The sequence below is a fragment of the Myotis nattereri genome, assembly GCF_964212035.1.
Source record: "Myotis nattereri genome assembly, chromosome: 14".
NCBI lineage: Eukaryota > Metazoa > Chordata > Mammalia > Chiroptera > Vespertilionidae > Myotis > Myotis nattereri.
In genome coordinates, this window is record NC_138089.1 from 33,191,755 (window position 1) to 33,208,858 (window position 17,104).

Here is a 17,104-nt window from a genome sequence, read left to right on the forward strand (position 1 = left end):
GCTCAGTGGATAGTGTTGGCCTGTGGGACTGAAGGGTCTCAGGTTCAATTCTGGTCAAGGGCACATGCCCAGGTTGCGGGCTCAATCCCCAGTAGGGGGCCTGCAGGAGGCAGCCGATCAGTGATTCTCATCATTGATGTTTCCATCTCTCCCTTCCTCTCTGAAATCAATAAAAATATATTTTTTAAAAAAGGCTTTACTTTCTCTATTGTTTTTTTTAAACATCACTCTAATATCATTATCATGTCCCAAGGTAGCAATATTTTATTAATATCACCAAATAACCAACTTAAAGTTTATAATCATTTCATAAATGTTATCACTTTTAAAATACAGTTTGTTGGTTTGAATTATGACACACATGATCTACCTTTTTTAATTGATGATTGTTATTTAACCAGGTATTTATATATATGTCCTTTGTAGTGACTTAGGATTTATACACACACGCACACACACACTAGAGGCCCAGTGCACAAATTTGTGCACGGGTGGGGTCCGGCTGGTCTGGCCCCAATCGGGGTGGATCGGGGCCGGGCCTGTGGGGAGGAAGAGACAGCGGGAGGTTGGCTGGCAGGCCCCAACCCCAATGGGGTGGGGGGATGGAGCTGGCTGGGGGGAAGTGTTGTGGGCCATTCGTGGTGGGGCCTGCTGATCGGGGGTGGGGCAGGCCATGGGGAGGAGCTGTGGGCAGTGGACCAGCTGGCCCTGTCCCGAAATGGGGTGGAGGGCCGATCAGGGGTGAACGGCCTGGGGGAAGGACTGCAGGCAGTTGGCTGGCCGGCCCTGCACCTGATCCGGGGTGGGGGGGATGATCTGGGGTGGGGCCGGGCGAGAGGAGGGCCTGCAGGAGGTTGGCTAGCCGGCCGCCCCTGCCTCCTATTGGGGTAAGGGGCGCGATCAGGGGAGGGGCTGGTTGGGGGGAGGGACTGTGGGCCTATTGGGTTGGGGGACCCCATCGGGGGGCAGGGTGGGGCTGGGCAGGGGGAGGGCCTTCAGGAGGTTGGGGGGGCAGCGATCAGGGGTGGGGCAGGCCTGGGAGATGGACTATGGGCTGATGGGGTGGGGAGGGGCTGGCCAGGGGAAAGGACTGCAGGGTGGGGCTGGCTGGGGGGAGGGACCACGGGAGGTTGGCCCCCGGCCCCACCCCCTAATCAGGCCGGTCTCTGGCCACAGTGGGCATCATAGCAACCGGTCATTCTGGTCGTTCTGGCGTTCTGGTCGCTATATATATATATATATATATATATATATATGTGAATATATATATATATGTATATGTATATATGGAATAGATAGATATATATCTTCTTTGTAGTGACTTAGTATTTTTTTATGTGTTTGCTGTTTCATCAGTGTTGATTTGTTTGCCACAGTTTTTAATTAACTTCAGTGAAACTTCATACCCTTTACCTTTCCAGGATGACTTCTACCATTTTTCTCTACCTTACTTTTATCCTCCACGTTTATTTAAAGGGCAAAATATTATGGAGGAAAAGATATGCATTGTAATCACTCTTTATAATTCCTCTTAATTTTGTAGAAGTATTTGGTGGTACAACATTGTTTACAAAAACATTTTGAGAAAAGTGAAAGAGTCTTGCACTTAGAAGCTGAGACGATTCTAGCTCCCCTTTGTATGATTTTTCTGAGACTCTAGGCAAATTACATTGCTTTTTCTGGGACTCATGGATATACAAGCAAAATTGGAAATCAGACTAAACTTGCTTGAAGGTAGGAGAATAAACTTTTGCCTATGTGATTTCTTACTTGAATTTGTAGTAAGTACATGTTCATCTCATGTTTATAAAAATTTAAAAAAAAATGTTGACCAGGTAAGATAATAACATTCTAGAGACTTGTGTTAATTAGACTTTAGTCCATATTTTCATACTCGTTAACTCACATGGCTGTCTAACTACACTTCCACCTGACACAGGATTATGTCTTGATCTTGGAAACAAAGAAGACTTTCTGGAGTTTGTACTCTGGACTTTGCACTGAGATGGTAATTTTTATGTCACTTAAATCCTCACACCAATATTATGAAATAGGTCTTATATACAGTTAACGAAGTACAAAACAAAAATAGAAAGTGGTAACTTTCCTAATGTAATTTGCCACAGACTTACTTGTTGTAGTATTATTTATAATAGTAAAAGATTCTAACTTCCAAACTCTTTTTTTTAAGAATGCCAAAATGCCAAGCTATTACTTAATATTGAGAGGTATAATTGTCAGAATGGTCAGATTTGAGTTATGCCCCAGTACCTGTTCTGAAAATTGCATGGAGATTTTCTTACAAAAAATAAAAAATTATTAAGTAATTTGAGAAGAAAGCAAGAAAGTGAGAGAAAAATATTGATTCATTGTTTCACTTTCTTATGCATTCATTGGTTTGTTAATGTAAAAAACCCGGGTGAAACCTGTAAAGAATTTTTGTGAGTTTATTTGAGCCAAACTGTTGACATATGCCAGGAAGCAGAACCTCAACAAATTGAGATAATACTCCAGAGAATGGTGGGTTACATCTGTATTTACTAGTATACATTGCAATCAAAGGAAAGGCACATAGGTGGGTTACAGGAAATCCATTGGTATAGACTAGAGAGGCAGGAGAAAGCAGAGTAGGGAAATCCCTGGGATTGGATCAAAAGTAAAATGATAGACACATACTTAGGTGGGTGCAGGGACAATTAACATAACAATGAAGGAATCTGTGGTATCTGTCCTGAAGCCCAGGCACATTAGGTTGTGCCTCAAGGGGTCCAGATAAAGGGAAGTTACAAGTTACCCAGACATTTCAAGGGTATGTTATCATAGATGCAAAAAGACAGATAGGCTCAGTTAAGGTAAAGGTTGACCTTGTCAGTGAAGATACTGGCCTAGGATGTAACTACCCGCACCGCAGGTGGCCATTCGCCTCATAGTTACTGGTCCAGTGGTCATTCTGGTCATTCTGCTGTCAGGGTCAATTTGCATATTACCATTTTATTATATAAGATTTTAATACTATTTATACTTTTGAGGAAGACTTCATGGATTTCTGGTTTTATTCATTTACTCAGTCATTTACTCAGTCCAGTCACATGATAGTAATAGTATATATAAGGACTTTCTGATATGGGCAATATTGTTTTCCATTTCTTAGTTCTTAGGGGACATCTCGCTTTTGTTATTTCTTTTTGGTGTACTGTTATTTCAGAGACTTTTGCTACTTATTAAACCACCCTTATTTTGCAGTTGTCCTAATTCATATTTGTTATAGCTCTCTACGCAAGTAATTACTGATCTCTAAGTAAACACTATATAGTATCATGTTTATACTAACTCTATGATTGCATTAACAAATAATGGACATCATTTTCTCTTTCTACACACACTACTCTTTTGATGATCACATCCAATCTCATAACTTAAAATAACACATCTAAGCTTATGTCACTTAGATTTATGTCTCCGGCCTGGACTCCAGACTCATAACCAAATGTTTGTTGAACATCTTTACTTAAATATTTAATGGGCCAAAGATGTTTTAAAAACGAAACTCCCAAGCTTTCTATTCCCCTGCCCACCTCTCTTCCATATGGCAACTTCATCTCTCTGGCTGCTCAGGCTATAAATCTTTTAGTCATTTTGACTCTGTCTTTCTCAGCCTATATCCATTCTATCAGCAAATCCTATCCAATTGATTTGAAGATAAACATAAATTATTTTTTCTACAAAACTAAACTAACCCACCATCATTATGCTTTTGCTCAGTCCTTTCAGTCTTGCTCCTTGTTTCAGGGCCCTCTGTTTCATCTTCTTGTTGAGGCCTCCCCTAAAGATTTAAAATGGCAAATCCTCACTCCTACTCAAGGGGACTTACAATTCCTTTCCGTGTGCGTGTGCATGTGCGTGTGCGTGTGTGTTTGTGTGTGTGTGTGTTTTCTCCTTTCTTTAGAGCACTATTGCCATCTAACATAGTATACATTTTATTTACTTACTGTCTCTCTCCCTCTAGAAGTTAAGCTGTATCTTTTTTAACTGTGTCTGACTTTTCCGTACATGCTTATTTAATAAATGGTGTTTAATTCTGTTAAATCACCACTCTTTTTTTCCTTTTTAAAATTCTTTTTATTTTGAAATAATTTCAGACATAGAAGAGTTACAAGAATGCAGATTGTCCAACTGTTAGCATTTTACTAGATTTGTTTTATATTTTTTATGTATACAAACACATATGCATATATATTATGTATAGTAGCATCATATATAAATATATATTATATACCTCTTATTTATTTTTTAACTGTTTGAGAATAAGTTGCAGACATGATGCCACTTTATTCCTAATGCTTCAATATGAATTTCCATGGACTAGTTTTTAGTTCTGACTTCTTAATTTTCTTAAAGTATACCAAAATTTTTCCAGAAACCCAGAATTAAAACATGAGTCACTATTGAATTTTCTACTCCAAAGTTTCTTCCCCTTTCTACTATATCTAATGAGATTGTACATCTGATGAAATTTTATTTCACAGTGTCTTCTCTGTAATTCCCTTCTACTATTTCTCTACTTTTAATCTTTTTTGTTTTCCCTTTCATCCTTTTAAATACTTCCAGGTTCACTTTTTTAAAAAAACATCGGTTGCCTCCAGCATATGCTCTTACCAAGTATCGAACCCGGTACTTGATATGTGCCCTGACCAGGAATCAAACCCACCAACCAACTAAGCCACACAGGCCAGGGTACCAGGTTGACCTTTGCAAAAACTTGTTCAAATAGCAAGAAGTGTCTTTGTTTTGGGGAATGTTCTTTTGACTTACCTTACACCTAATATTTTACTGTGTTTCCCTAGTGATAGCCTTTCATTCAGTCAGATACACATCTTTGTCCTTCTGCACGTGGCTTGTGCTTTCCTACTTCTACACCTTAGTCCAGTGATGGCGAACCTATGTCACCTCTGACACGCGAACTCATTTTTTTGGTTGATTTTTCTTTGTTAAATGGCATTTAAATATATAAAATAAATATCAAAAATATACATCTTTGTTTTACTATGGTTGCAAATATCAAAAAAATTCTATATGTGACACGGTACCAGAGTTAGGTTAGGGTTTTTCAAAATGCTGACACGCCAAGCTCAAAAGGTTCGCCATCATTGCCTTAGTCTATGGTGTTTTGTCTTTCTGGAATCCTCATTTCCTAAGTTCTATTTATGCTGATCTTACTAATTTTACTAATTCATTAAATTCCAACTTCCAGCTCATCTATTCTGTGAAACTTTTCCTGTTCACAGCTACTAGAAGTAATCTTTTCCTTCATAGAGCCCTTTCAACACTTGTCTTGAACCAAATTCCTTTACAGAATATTTTTATATACTATAGTTTACTATATTATATTGTAGTTATTTGCGTTTCTGTTTTTCTTTCAATTATATGTATTTAAAGGTTTTGCACTAAGCTGTTGCAGTTACGTTTATACATTATTTGTGAAAGGTAGGGGTTATTTCATATTTATAACATGAATAAATACAGGTAAGACACAAAGGTAAAGAAAGTTGGTGTCTCTGTGTCTCTTAAAGCTTATAGAAAAGTTATGGCTCATTCATACTGCAGTGTATCCTATTCATAGCTTTGGGATAGAGTAATTTTGAATAATTTTCCTATACTGCCATACTAACTTTTACTTAAAACTGTTTACCAGAAGTGTAAGTATACATTTAGATTAAATAGTATATAGTTGTAGTAAGGCATTTGTCTTAAAGATTAATTAAAAACCTCTGACACTAAATTGCAACATTTTCACAAAGATGCAGTGAAGAGTGTATATCTTTGTTACTTCCTGAGAATATTGTCCATGACATTCATTACATAATACATTGAGGCAGGCTTTGTTTTAGGTAGTTTTATTTTTCTACAGATATTTATTAACATCTTTTTCTCCCTACTGTTTGCTTTGAATTAGCTACAGCAATGAACATATAACCCTACAGTCTATATTATTTACTCTGTGGACCAAAGAAATCTTTCTTACACCAATGTTTATGAAAAAGAAAGCACAAGCATTTCTCCTCCACCATCAATTGACAATTGTATTAGAATGTTCAAAAGTACATCTTAAATACTGTAAGCTCTTTGAAAGCTACTAGAGGCCCAGTCCACGAAATTCGTGCACTCGGGGGCAGGGGGCAGTTTCTCAGCCCAGCCTGCGCCCTGTTGCAGCCTGGGAGCCCTTGGGGGATGTCCGACTGGCGTGGAGGTGGGAAAGGCTCCCACCACCACCGCTGCGCTCGCCAGGCATGAGCCCGGCTTCCGGCTGAGAGGCACTCCCCCTTGTGGGAGTGCACTGACCACCAGGGGCAGACGCTCAACACAGGAGCTGCCCCTGGTGGTCAGTGCACGTCATAGCAACTGGTTGTTCTGCCGTTCAGTCGATTTGCATATTAGCCTTTTATTATATAGGATGTGTTGTGCTATGTGCAAGGGTCAATGTTTTTATGTGTCTGGTACATAGTAACTACATGATGAATAAAGAAATCAAAGTTATGTTTCCTGAGCAAAAATATCTGGTTTCTAATACCTTGTATTCTGTAAATTGAATCAAATTCAAATTATGCATATTTAGCAGTAATATCACATATGTATCATTTGGGCACGAATTATGAAAGGTAAAATAAGTGAGACTCCAGGAGTCAAAACATAAACTACACATGACTACTAAGTTGAAGCAGTATTTGGGAAGAGTTCCATTTGCTATTAATGGAAGAAAGATTTCCTAGGTTGGGAGTAGATGGAGTAAGCTGATCTTTTTCCATGAAGAAGACTATGTCTCTGGGATCAGTAAGCACTTAAAGATCTGTGTTGAGCTAGAAGAGCTAGTGTGTATGCAGGTCTGGCAGACTGTTGTGGACTGGGATTCAAGGATAGGACTTTAGTCCCTGGAGTAAATGGATAATCTACACTAATAAAAGAGAAAAATGGTAATTGGTGTACGGCGATACCTTTTTCATTGGCTAATCAGGGCCATATGCAAATTAACTGCCAACTAAGATTGGCAGTTAACTGCCAACTAAGATTGGCAGTTAACTGCCAACAAGATGGCGGCTAATTTGCATATGTAGGCACAATGCAGGGAGGCGAAAGGGAAAGCAGGAAGAAGCCCCCTGCCACTGACAGTGATCAGAAACCCAGGGGGGAGCTAAGAGCTGGGGGGCAGGGCAAAGGCAGCCCGGGGGCCTTTGCCCTGCCCCCCAGCCATGATAGGAGAATCAGGCGCCTTTGCCACCCTGGCCAGTGATAGCAGGAAGTAGGGGTGGAGCCATCGATGGGAGCTGGGCACGGTCGAAGCTGGCAGTCCCAGGAGCTAGGGGTCCCTTGCCTGGGCCTAAAGCGAAGCCCACGATCGCGGCGCCCCCCGCTGCCACTGCAGGTCCCTGCTGCCCGGGCCGGGCGCCTCAGCCAGCGGCATTAGGCCTGGGCAGGGGCGGAGCCTGCAACCGCGGGGAGCTGGGGGTCCCCTGCCCAGGCCTGACACCTCTGCCGGAGGCCTCAGGCCTGGTCAAGGGGCCGATCCGGTGATTGGTGATCGGAGGGTGATGAGGGTCAACTCCTCTGGCCGAGGCATCAGGCCTGGGTGGGGGGCGGAGCCGGGGATTGGGGGGATATGATAGTCCCCTTGCCCAGGCCTGAAGCCTGGGTCAGAGTTGTCAGGCTTGGGCGGGAGGTGGAGCAAGCGATCAGAGGGAGATGGGGGTCCCCTGCCCAGGCATGATTCCTGGGCCAGAGGCCTCAGGCCTGGGCGGGGGCCAGAGCCAGTGATCGGGGGGAGATGGGGGTCCCCTGTCCAAGCCTGACACCTCTGGCGGAGGCGTCAGGCCTGGGCAAGGGGCCGATCAGGCGATCGGAGGGTGATGGGGGTCAACGCCTGAGGCTCCCAGTATGTGAGAGGGGGCAGGCTGGGCTGAGGGACACTCCCCCCCCACACACACACACCCAGTGCACGAATTTCGTGCACCGGGCCCCTAGTCCTATATAATAAAAGCCTAATATGCTAAGTGTCCGGATGTCTGGTTGTCCGTTCAACCAATCAAAGCATAATATGCTAATGATATGCTAAGGCCACTCAACCACTCGCTATGACGTGCACTCACCACCAGGGAGCAGACGCTCCAACCGGTAGGTTATCTTGTTGCTGGGGTCCGGACAATCGGGACTGAGCGAGACTGGCAGGACATGCCCTAGAGCCTTCCTGTGTTCCCTCCCCAGCTGGCCAACCTCCCACATGCTTCCCCGGCCTTGATCGTGCACCAGTGGGGTCCATTGGCCTGGTCTGCACCCTCTTGCAATCTGGGCTGAGGGGACACTCCCCTTACCTCCCCCCCCACGAGTGCACAAATTTCGTTCACCAGGCCTCTAGTAGTAGGATAAAACTAGTTCAAGAGGAACTGTGTTACTGAGTAGATTACTAAGGTATTATTAACCTGCAAATTAAGGCCAAGACTCAGCTCTTTATTTTTTTATTTTGTTAAGCCTCATTCATTATTTTTTCATTCATTTTTAGAGAGAATGGAAAGTGAGAGTGAAGGGGAAAAAAGAGGCAGACAGACATTGATTGGTTGCCTCCCGCATGCTCCCTGACCAGGGCCAGGCATTGACCCTGCAACCTAAGTTGTGCCCTGGAATGGGGAACGAACCCTTGACCCTTTAGTGCACGGGCCGGTGCTCTAACCACTAAGTGACACCATCCAGGACAAAGACTCAGTTGTTAAGATGGCACAACATGAGAACTGGACCAACTAAGCACGTTTTACATAGAACATCATCCATTTCTTTCATTTGAGAGCACCTTTGGTCCTTGTTCAGTAATGGGACTACAGGTGGCCTGACCTGTGTGGCCAAAAAATATAGGGAAGGCAGCCTGGCAAGTCACAAGTAATTAAAGGATTGTGTATGTATTATTACTCTTTAAATTGTACTCCTTGTATATAAGCTAAAGATTGAGTGAGCCCTGTTATGATTTTCCCTCTACCTTACTCTTTCAATAGTGACAGTCTTTCTGAACATCAGCTTTCGGGTTGTCTTTCTGCATCATCCTATCTAATAAAAGAGAAACATGGTAATTGGCGTACGACCGCTACCCTTCCCATTGGCTAATCAGGGCGATATGCAAATTAACTGTCAGCCAAGGTGGCGGCCGGCAGCCAGGCAGCTTGAAACTAACATGAGGCTTGCTTGCTTCAGTGACGGAGGAAACCAACGTTCCCCGCCTGCTGCTGCCGGCCTCTGAGCTTGCAGTTTGAAACATTGTTACAAATATAGAAGCTTAAAAAAACCCCAGAAACCAGCTTTCAGGGAGCTGGGATCTCAGAGCTGGAGTCAGAGCTGGTGTTATACATTGTTTCGAACTGAAACAAACCAGATGCCTACTTTCAGCAGCGGAGGCCTAAGAGCTGGAGCCTCAGAGCTAAAGCTGGCCCAGAATTAAAAAAAAAAAAAAAAGACAAAAAGGAGCGTTTGGGAGTTCAGTCACCCCCAGCCTGAAAAGAGCCCTCAGCCCCTCACCCAGACTGGCCAGGCACCCCAGTGGGGACCCCCACCCTGATCCAGGACACCCTTCAGGGCAAACCAGCCAGCCCCACCCATGCACCAGGCCTCTACCCTATATAGTAAAAGGGTAATATGCCTCCCAGCACCGGAATCAGCGGAGCCGAGAGGCCTCCCAGCACCGGGATCAGCGTGACAGGGGGCAGCGCCCAAACCCCCTGAATGCCCTGCAGCTGTGTGTGTGACGGTGTGGGCCACAACCTCCCTATCTGCCCTGCTCTGTTTATGACAGGGGAAGACTCCCCAACCTCCTGATCAGCCCTGCTCTGTGCCTGATACGGGGGAGCTCCCCAACCTCTGATCGCCCTGCGGCTCTGTGTGTGACAGGGTGCGGCGCCCCAACACGCCCCCCACGGGCCCTGCTCTGTGTGTGACAGGGTAGAGCCATAACCTCCCCATCGGCCCTGCCCTGAGTGTGAGAGTGGCGGCGCCCCAACCCCCTGATCGGCCCTGCTCTGTGGGTGATAGAGGGTGGCGCCACAACCCCCTCCGCCCTCCCCCACACGGGCCCTGCTCTGTGTGTGATGGGGTAGAGCCATAACGTCCCCATCGGCCCTGCCCTGAGTGTGACAGTGGCGGCGTCCCAACCCCCTGATCTGCCCTGCTATGTGTGTGACAGGGGGCGGCGCCCCAACTCCCCTACCGGCCCTACTCTGAGTGACAGGGGGGAGCTCCTCAACCCCCTGATGGACCCTGCTCTGTGCGTGACAGGGGGGAGCTCCCCAACCCCCTGATGGGCCCTGCTCTGTGCGTGACAGAGGGGAGCTCCCCAACCCCCTGATCCATCCTGCTCCGTGCGTGACAGGGTAAGGAGCCCCAGCCCCCCTGATGGGCCCTGCTCTGTGTGTGACACGGGGCAGCACCCCAACCCCCAGATTGGCCCTGCTCTGTGCATGACGGGGTGGCGCAGCAACCTCCCCATCGACCCTGCCTTGAGTGTGACAGGGGGCGGTACCCCAACCCTCCAATCGGCCCTACCCTGAGCGTGACTGGGGATGGCATCGTAACCTCCCGATCCGCCCTGCTCTGTGCATGACAGGGGGCGGCGCCCCAACACCCCAATCGGCCGTGCTCCAAGCCCGACCAGGGGCTGCACCTAGGGATTGGGCCTGCCCTCTGCCACCCAGGAGCAGGCCTAAGCCAGCAGGGCGTTATCTCCTGAGGGGTCCCAGACCTCGAGAGGGCACAGGCTAGGCTGCGGGACCCCCCCCTTCCCCCTGAGTGCACAAATTTTTGTGCACTGGTCCTTTAGTCTATATATATAAAAGGCTAAGTGACCAACCATGTCTGTCCAACTGACTGACCGGCTGGCACATATGACACGCACTGGCAATTTAAAAATAAACATTGACTCAAACATGTGCGATACATATAAACCTCCCGCTGGCGCCAATCTAGACAGTAGGAATATTCCTACCTGAATCCATTTTCAGACATGGTCAGTTATATGTTGCTTTCTCTCAAGTTCGAAGAGCATGTGATATTAAAGGTGTAAATACTTCATCACAAGGGAAATTAGTCAAGCACTCTGAAAGTGTTTTTTACTCTTACTGTGGTATACAAAGAGATATTAGAATAAGTTTAATCAATGTATCAGTCACTGTTTTTATCAGTGTTGTTTTTATATCATATCTTTGTTGTTATATCATGTGTTATTTATTAGTCAATTTAAATATTATTTACATACACATTTTGCCAGTTTTCTTTCATCTCTGACACTTCTATTATCTATTATAAAGGGCAAATAGCGATATTAAAATATTTTTCTAATTGCCTTTCGATGTGCACCAATTCGTGCACCAGGCCACTAGTTACTATATATTACTGTCTAGATCTGTACTAGGAAAATCATCCTTCTGATAATGGGGAAAATATGGATAGAACCTAGATAAGATCAAATGGGTTTTTTTAATCTATATTTTTTGCCATATTTATAACCAGTGCTAAAAGGCTTTTGAGTGTGAGAATTATGGGTATTTTACTTTTACACACACAAATATTCCTAAACATACACAGGCTTATTTGTTGTATTATTATTTGTAATAATAGAAGATCCCAAGCAAAATAAATGTCCATCAACAGATTAATGGCTAAGTAAAGTAACATACATCTCTGCTGTGGAGCATTGTAGCTTTTAGAAAATGATGTTTTCTAGATCTTGATTGAAATTGACTACAAAATATATTGATAATGAAAATAGGATGATGCACATCTGTGCATAAGATATCTTTTGAGACCCTGCTTGCAGTTCTTTTAGTTTTTTTCTCAATATTTTTATTGTTGAAATACATGTAAGATTTAACCAACTTAATCATTTTTAAGTGTACAGTTCAGTTGTATGAAATATATTCATAATGTTGTGCAGTCATTACCACCATCCATCTTTAACTCTCCATTCTTTCCTCCCCTTGGTCTCTGGCAGTCACCATTCCACTTGTTGACTCTGATTTTGACTAAGTATCTGATATAAGTGGAATCATGCAGTATTTGTCTTCTTGTTACTAACTTACATCATTTAGCATAATGTCCTCGAAGTTCATCCATGTTGTACCATATGTCAGAATTTTCTTCCATTTTAAGACTGAATTAACATTCCAGTGTACATGTATAGCACATTTGGTTATCCATCCACCAATGGATTGCTTCCAAGTTTTAGCTATTATGAACAATGTTGCTATGAGCATGGTTATATAGATATCTTTTGAGACTCTGCTTTCAGTTCTTTTAGATATATATCCAGATATATAAATTGCTGGATCACATGGAATTCTATTGTTAATATTTTGAGGAACAGCCATACTGTTATCCACAATAGCTGTACCATATTTTACATTTTCAGCAACAGTGCACAAGAATTGCAATTTTTCCAAATCCTCCCCAAGACTTATATTCTTTTTTTGGTAGTAGCCACCTGCCAAGACTTGGTTTCTCTTTTTTTGATAATAGCCCCCTGTAGGTATAAGGTGGCATCTCATTGTAGTTTTGATTTTCATTTCTCCATTGATTAGTGATATTGAGCATCTTTTCATGTGCCTATTGGCCATTTGTTTATCTTCCTTGGAGAAATGTCTATTCAAATGAGTCCTTTAACCATTTTCAGATATGTTGTTTTGTTGTTTTAAGAGGCTTTTATATATTCTGGGTATTGATTTCATATCAGATACATGATTTGCAAATACGTTCTCCTATTCCAGTGATGGCGAACCTTTTGAGCTCGGCGTGTCAGCATTTTGAAAAACCCTAACTTAACTCTGGTGCCGTGTCATATATAGTGTTGGTACTCTTGTCAAAAAGTATTTAACCATGTATGTGAGGGTTTATTTCTTGGGTCTCTATTCTTTTCAATTGGTAGGCTTGCCTTTATGTTAGCACTACAGTTTTGATTACTATAGCTTTGTAGTAAGTTTTGCGATCAGAAAATGTGTGTCTTTCAGTGTTGTTCTTTATTCAAGATTATTTTGGCTACTCAACATCCTTTGAGATTTTCTATTCAATAAAAAATTTTTTTTCTATTTCTCCAAAAGGGTCATTGGGATTTTGATAGATATTTCATTGAATCTGTTGATCGCTTTGGGTGCTATTGACATCTTAACAATACTGAGTCTTCCAATTTATGTACATGTGATAGGGTTTCCATTTATTTATGCCTTTTAAAAATTTTACTTTTGCATTTTTTTATTATGTTTAAATGTCTCTGGAAGGACATATAGGAATGAATGATATGTCATTTGAGAATTGCAAATTAAGAAAGATACCATTACACATCTGTTAGAATGGCTGAAATTTAAAACCTGACTATTAACAATTTCATGGCAAGCATGTGAAGGAACAGGAACTCTTATTTTTTGCTGGTGGATAAACAAAATGGTACAGCCATTTTGGAAGGTAGTTTTGCAGTTTCATACAAAGCTAAAAATAATTTTACCGTATTATTCAGTAATCATCCTTCTAAGTGTTTATACTGCTTTGAAAATAACATCCACACAAAGCCTTGCATGTGAGTGTGTATAATAACTTTATGCCTAATTACCAAAAATTGTGTTGATAATGATGAGGAACTTAAAAGTAACACTTCATCTCTCAGATCATCCCAAACCTACAGTTCCAGTCTAGTCATGGGAAAAACAAGAGACAAACCCAGTTGGGAAGCATTGTGCAAAATACTTGACCAGTAATTTCTCAAAACTGTCAAGGTCACCAAAAATCAGGCAAATCTAAAAACCGTCACAGCCAAGAGTAGTTTATATATTCTGGGTGGAGTCCTTAAAATGAAAAAGGTCATTAGGCAAAAACTAAGGAAGTCTGAAGTATGGACTTTTGTTAATGTACCAATATTGGTTCATTAAATTGTAGCAAATGTATCAGACAAATGGTAACTAGATGTGATGTATATGGGAATTCTCTGTACTGTCTTCACCATTTTGAGGGGGTAAATATAAAACTTCTAAATAATATAATTAAATAAGCAGTAAGCTCACTATGTATAAATCCACACACAAAAGTGGTTGTAAGGCTATTTATTAAAAGGAGTGAAAGTGTACTAAGGACACAGGAATATAAAATGAAGGGAACAATACTGTAAGCTGGGAGAGAAGCCCCTCCATGTTACACGCTCTCTAGTATTCCTCCAGTGCCCTCTAGTTAACAAAGCCTAACACTGCAGCAGATGGCAAAAGGTAAATGTTTACAGGGTTCAGCTCCAGCATCACAAAGTGGGACAAATAAGGGTGGATTTGGAGGTGAAGGGCAATAAATTAATAACTGAACAAGCTATTAGGAAAATAAGTCACTCAAGAGAATATAAATACTGAGAACAGATGCTCAAGAGCAAGCATGTCAAACTCAAAGGCTAACACGGGCCAAATAAACAAGGTTTAAGTTTATGTGGGCTGCAAAAAAACAAAAGCTTCAATTTTCATAGAAACATAGGTTTATTTCGATAGAGACATGCTGAATACAAAGGGCTGAAATAAATGAGTAATTATTAACATAAAATAAGAGAACATTTTAATAATTTAGCAATTGGCTGCTAAAATACTTGCTGCTAGTATTAGTGGAGAGAAATGGTGCGCCTGCGCATAAGGTGCATAAGGGAAATGAATGCAACACTATTATGGTAATCAGTATTATTGAACATTGTTCGTTATTAATAATTATATATAACAGGATTTGTAAAAATTAAGTTATGAAATCTTTATTGAAATGTTTCTTACATACTGTTATATTGGCTGGGCCGCGAAAATATTCGTTGTGGGCCGCGAGTTTGACATGCTTGCTCAAGAGAGACCTAAGGTAACACTAAACAGATAAGGAATATAGGGAGGGAGAAGGTATCTGAAATGAAAGGAAGATATCATGAGACCTGTTGAGAGTTTCCAGAAATATTTATTACAATTAACAACATTAATTTCATAGGTGAGTTTGGCAAAGCAGCAATCATGATGCGTTTATATATAAATGAAATTTATGCGAATAATAACAGCAAGTGCAAGCAATTCATAGGTAAGGTGGTAGTTAGTGTTGATTTTTTTTTTTAAACTGGTGACATGAGCCCTAGCCAGGTAGCTCAGTTGGTTTGAGTGTCCTCCAAGGTTGCAGAGCACATACAAGAATCAATGATATACCAAGGTTGCAGGTTTGATCCCCCGTCAGAGCACACAGGAATCAACCAAATAATGAATGCATGGATGGGTGGGGCAACAGATTGATGTTTCCCTCCATCTTTTCCTTTCTCTCCCTCTCTCCCCTCCCCTACTCTCTGCTTTCCCTCTCTCTAAAATCAATTTTAAAAATTTGAAAACTTGGGGCATGAGATGGGATGTTAATTGAAGTTTGTAAACTCCAGCAAGGCAGGAATGTTTACTTTGCTTATTTCCATATTTCCAGTACCTAGAGTGGTTCCAAATATGTTCAGATGTATAGTTGTTGCATGAGTGGCAAAGAAATACTTGTGCACTTAAGTAGAAGTCAAATATACACTATTTCCAAGTAGTTTTATTGAGCAGGGTTTCTGAAGAAGGAGAGTATTGAGGAGGGTACAAAGAAGGATATGTCAAGAGGGGACATGGTTAAAATGTTCAACCTTGGCATTATTGTTGTACAAAATACTAAATCCTTTTTCTTTAACTTTATTTTCATGCCTTTCTAAATTAACTTGTGCATTTATCACTGAAAACAATTGTAAATCTTCCTATGGTTAGATTATGTTTCTTGCCTTTAGTTGTATAGTGCTAACTACCTTTCACAGGATTAAACATAATTTGAGATCATTCTGCCTAAAGCAAAGTATGCCTGCATTTATTTTTTTTCTTCATCTTTTTATTCAGTCTACAAATAAGAAACCTCGAAAATCTCCAGGAGAGAAGAGTAGAATTGAAGCTGGAATTAGAGGAGCAGGCCGTGGAAGAGCTAATGGGCACCCTCAACAGAATGGTGAAGGGGAGCCTGTCACATTATTTGAAGTGGTGAAACTGGGGAAAAGTGCAATGCAGGTAAATTTTAAGTGTTTTTATTTTATTTATAATAGTCAATATATAGTAATAGTCAATTTATGTGGAACTTGTTAGTGTATAGATTGATATTTTATATACTCTCTTTTTTGAAATTTATAATTCTACTTATCTATAAAATTCTTTATTGATGAAAGTATTACATAATGTCCCCTCCCCCCCTCCCCCACCCCAGTCTGCCCCCGCTCCCCGCCCCAGGCCTTCAGCACTCTATTGTCTGTGTCCATGGGTTCTGCATATATGCATACAGGTCTTTGGTTGATTATCTCCCACCCATCCACCCTCCCCCACCTTCCCTCTGAGATTCCGCACTCTGTTCCATGCTTCTGTATCTCTGGATCCACTCTGTTCATCAAAACTTAGATTCCACATATGAGTGCAATCATGTGATACTTGTCTTTCTCTGACTGACTTATTTCACTTAGCATGATACTTTACAGGTCCCTCCATGTTGTCTCAAAGGGTAAGAGATCCTTTTTTTTCTTCTCGTGCCTGATTGCTGTGGCTAGGATTTCCAGTACTCTGTTGAACAGGAGCGGTGAAAGTGTTAACCCTACTCTTGTCCTTGATCTTAGAGAAAAAGCTTTCAACCTTACTAGTATATCACTGAGTATAATGTTGGCTGTGGGTTTGTTATATATGGTTTTTATTGAGGTTGGATATGTTTCTTCTGTACTCTGTTTTTTATCATGTATTTGAAAAAAAAGTTTTTTTGCACCTATTGAGAAGATCTTGTGATTTTTATGTTTCTTTGTGTTAATGTGGTATATCACATTTATTGATTTACATATGTTGAATCAGTTTTGCATCCCAGGAACAAATCCCACTTGGTCATGGTGAATGCTTTTTTTTAATGTGCTGTTGAATTTGGCTTGGTAATATTTTACTGAGAATTTTTACATCTATACTCTCCATTCAGTATCATCTGACTTTGTTATGTGTATAATGCTGGCCTCATAAAATGAATTTGAGAGGGTTTCCTCCCTTTTCATTTTTTGGAAGAG

The 17,104-nt window shown here is 41.7% G+C and overlaps 1 protein-coding gene across 1 annotated transcript in view; it reads left to right on the forward strand.

Annotated features, from left to right (window-relative positions):
- STAG1 (STAG1 cohesin complex component) overlaps positions 1-17,104 on the forward strand; it is a 345,726-nt gene that overhangs the window by 109,986 nt on the left and 218,636 nt on the right. Inside the window, exon 4 of the mRNA XM_081106167.1 lies at positions 15,918-16,082. Within this exon, the coding sequence (XP_080962293.1) occupies positions 15,918-16,082 (165 nt within the window). The remainder of the gene's footprint in view (positions 1-15,917; positions 16,083-17,104) is intronic.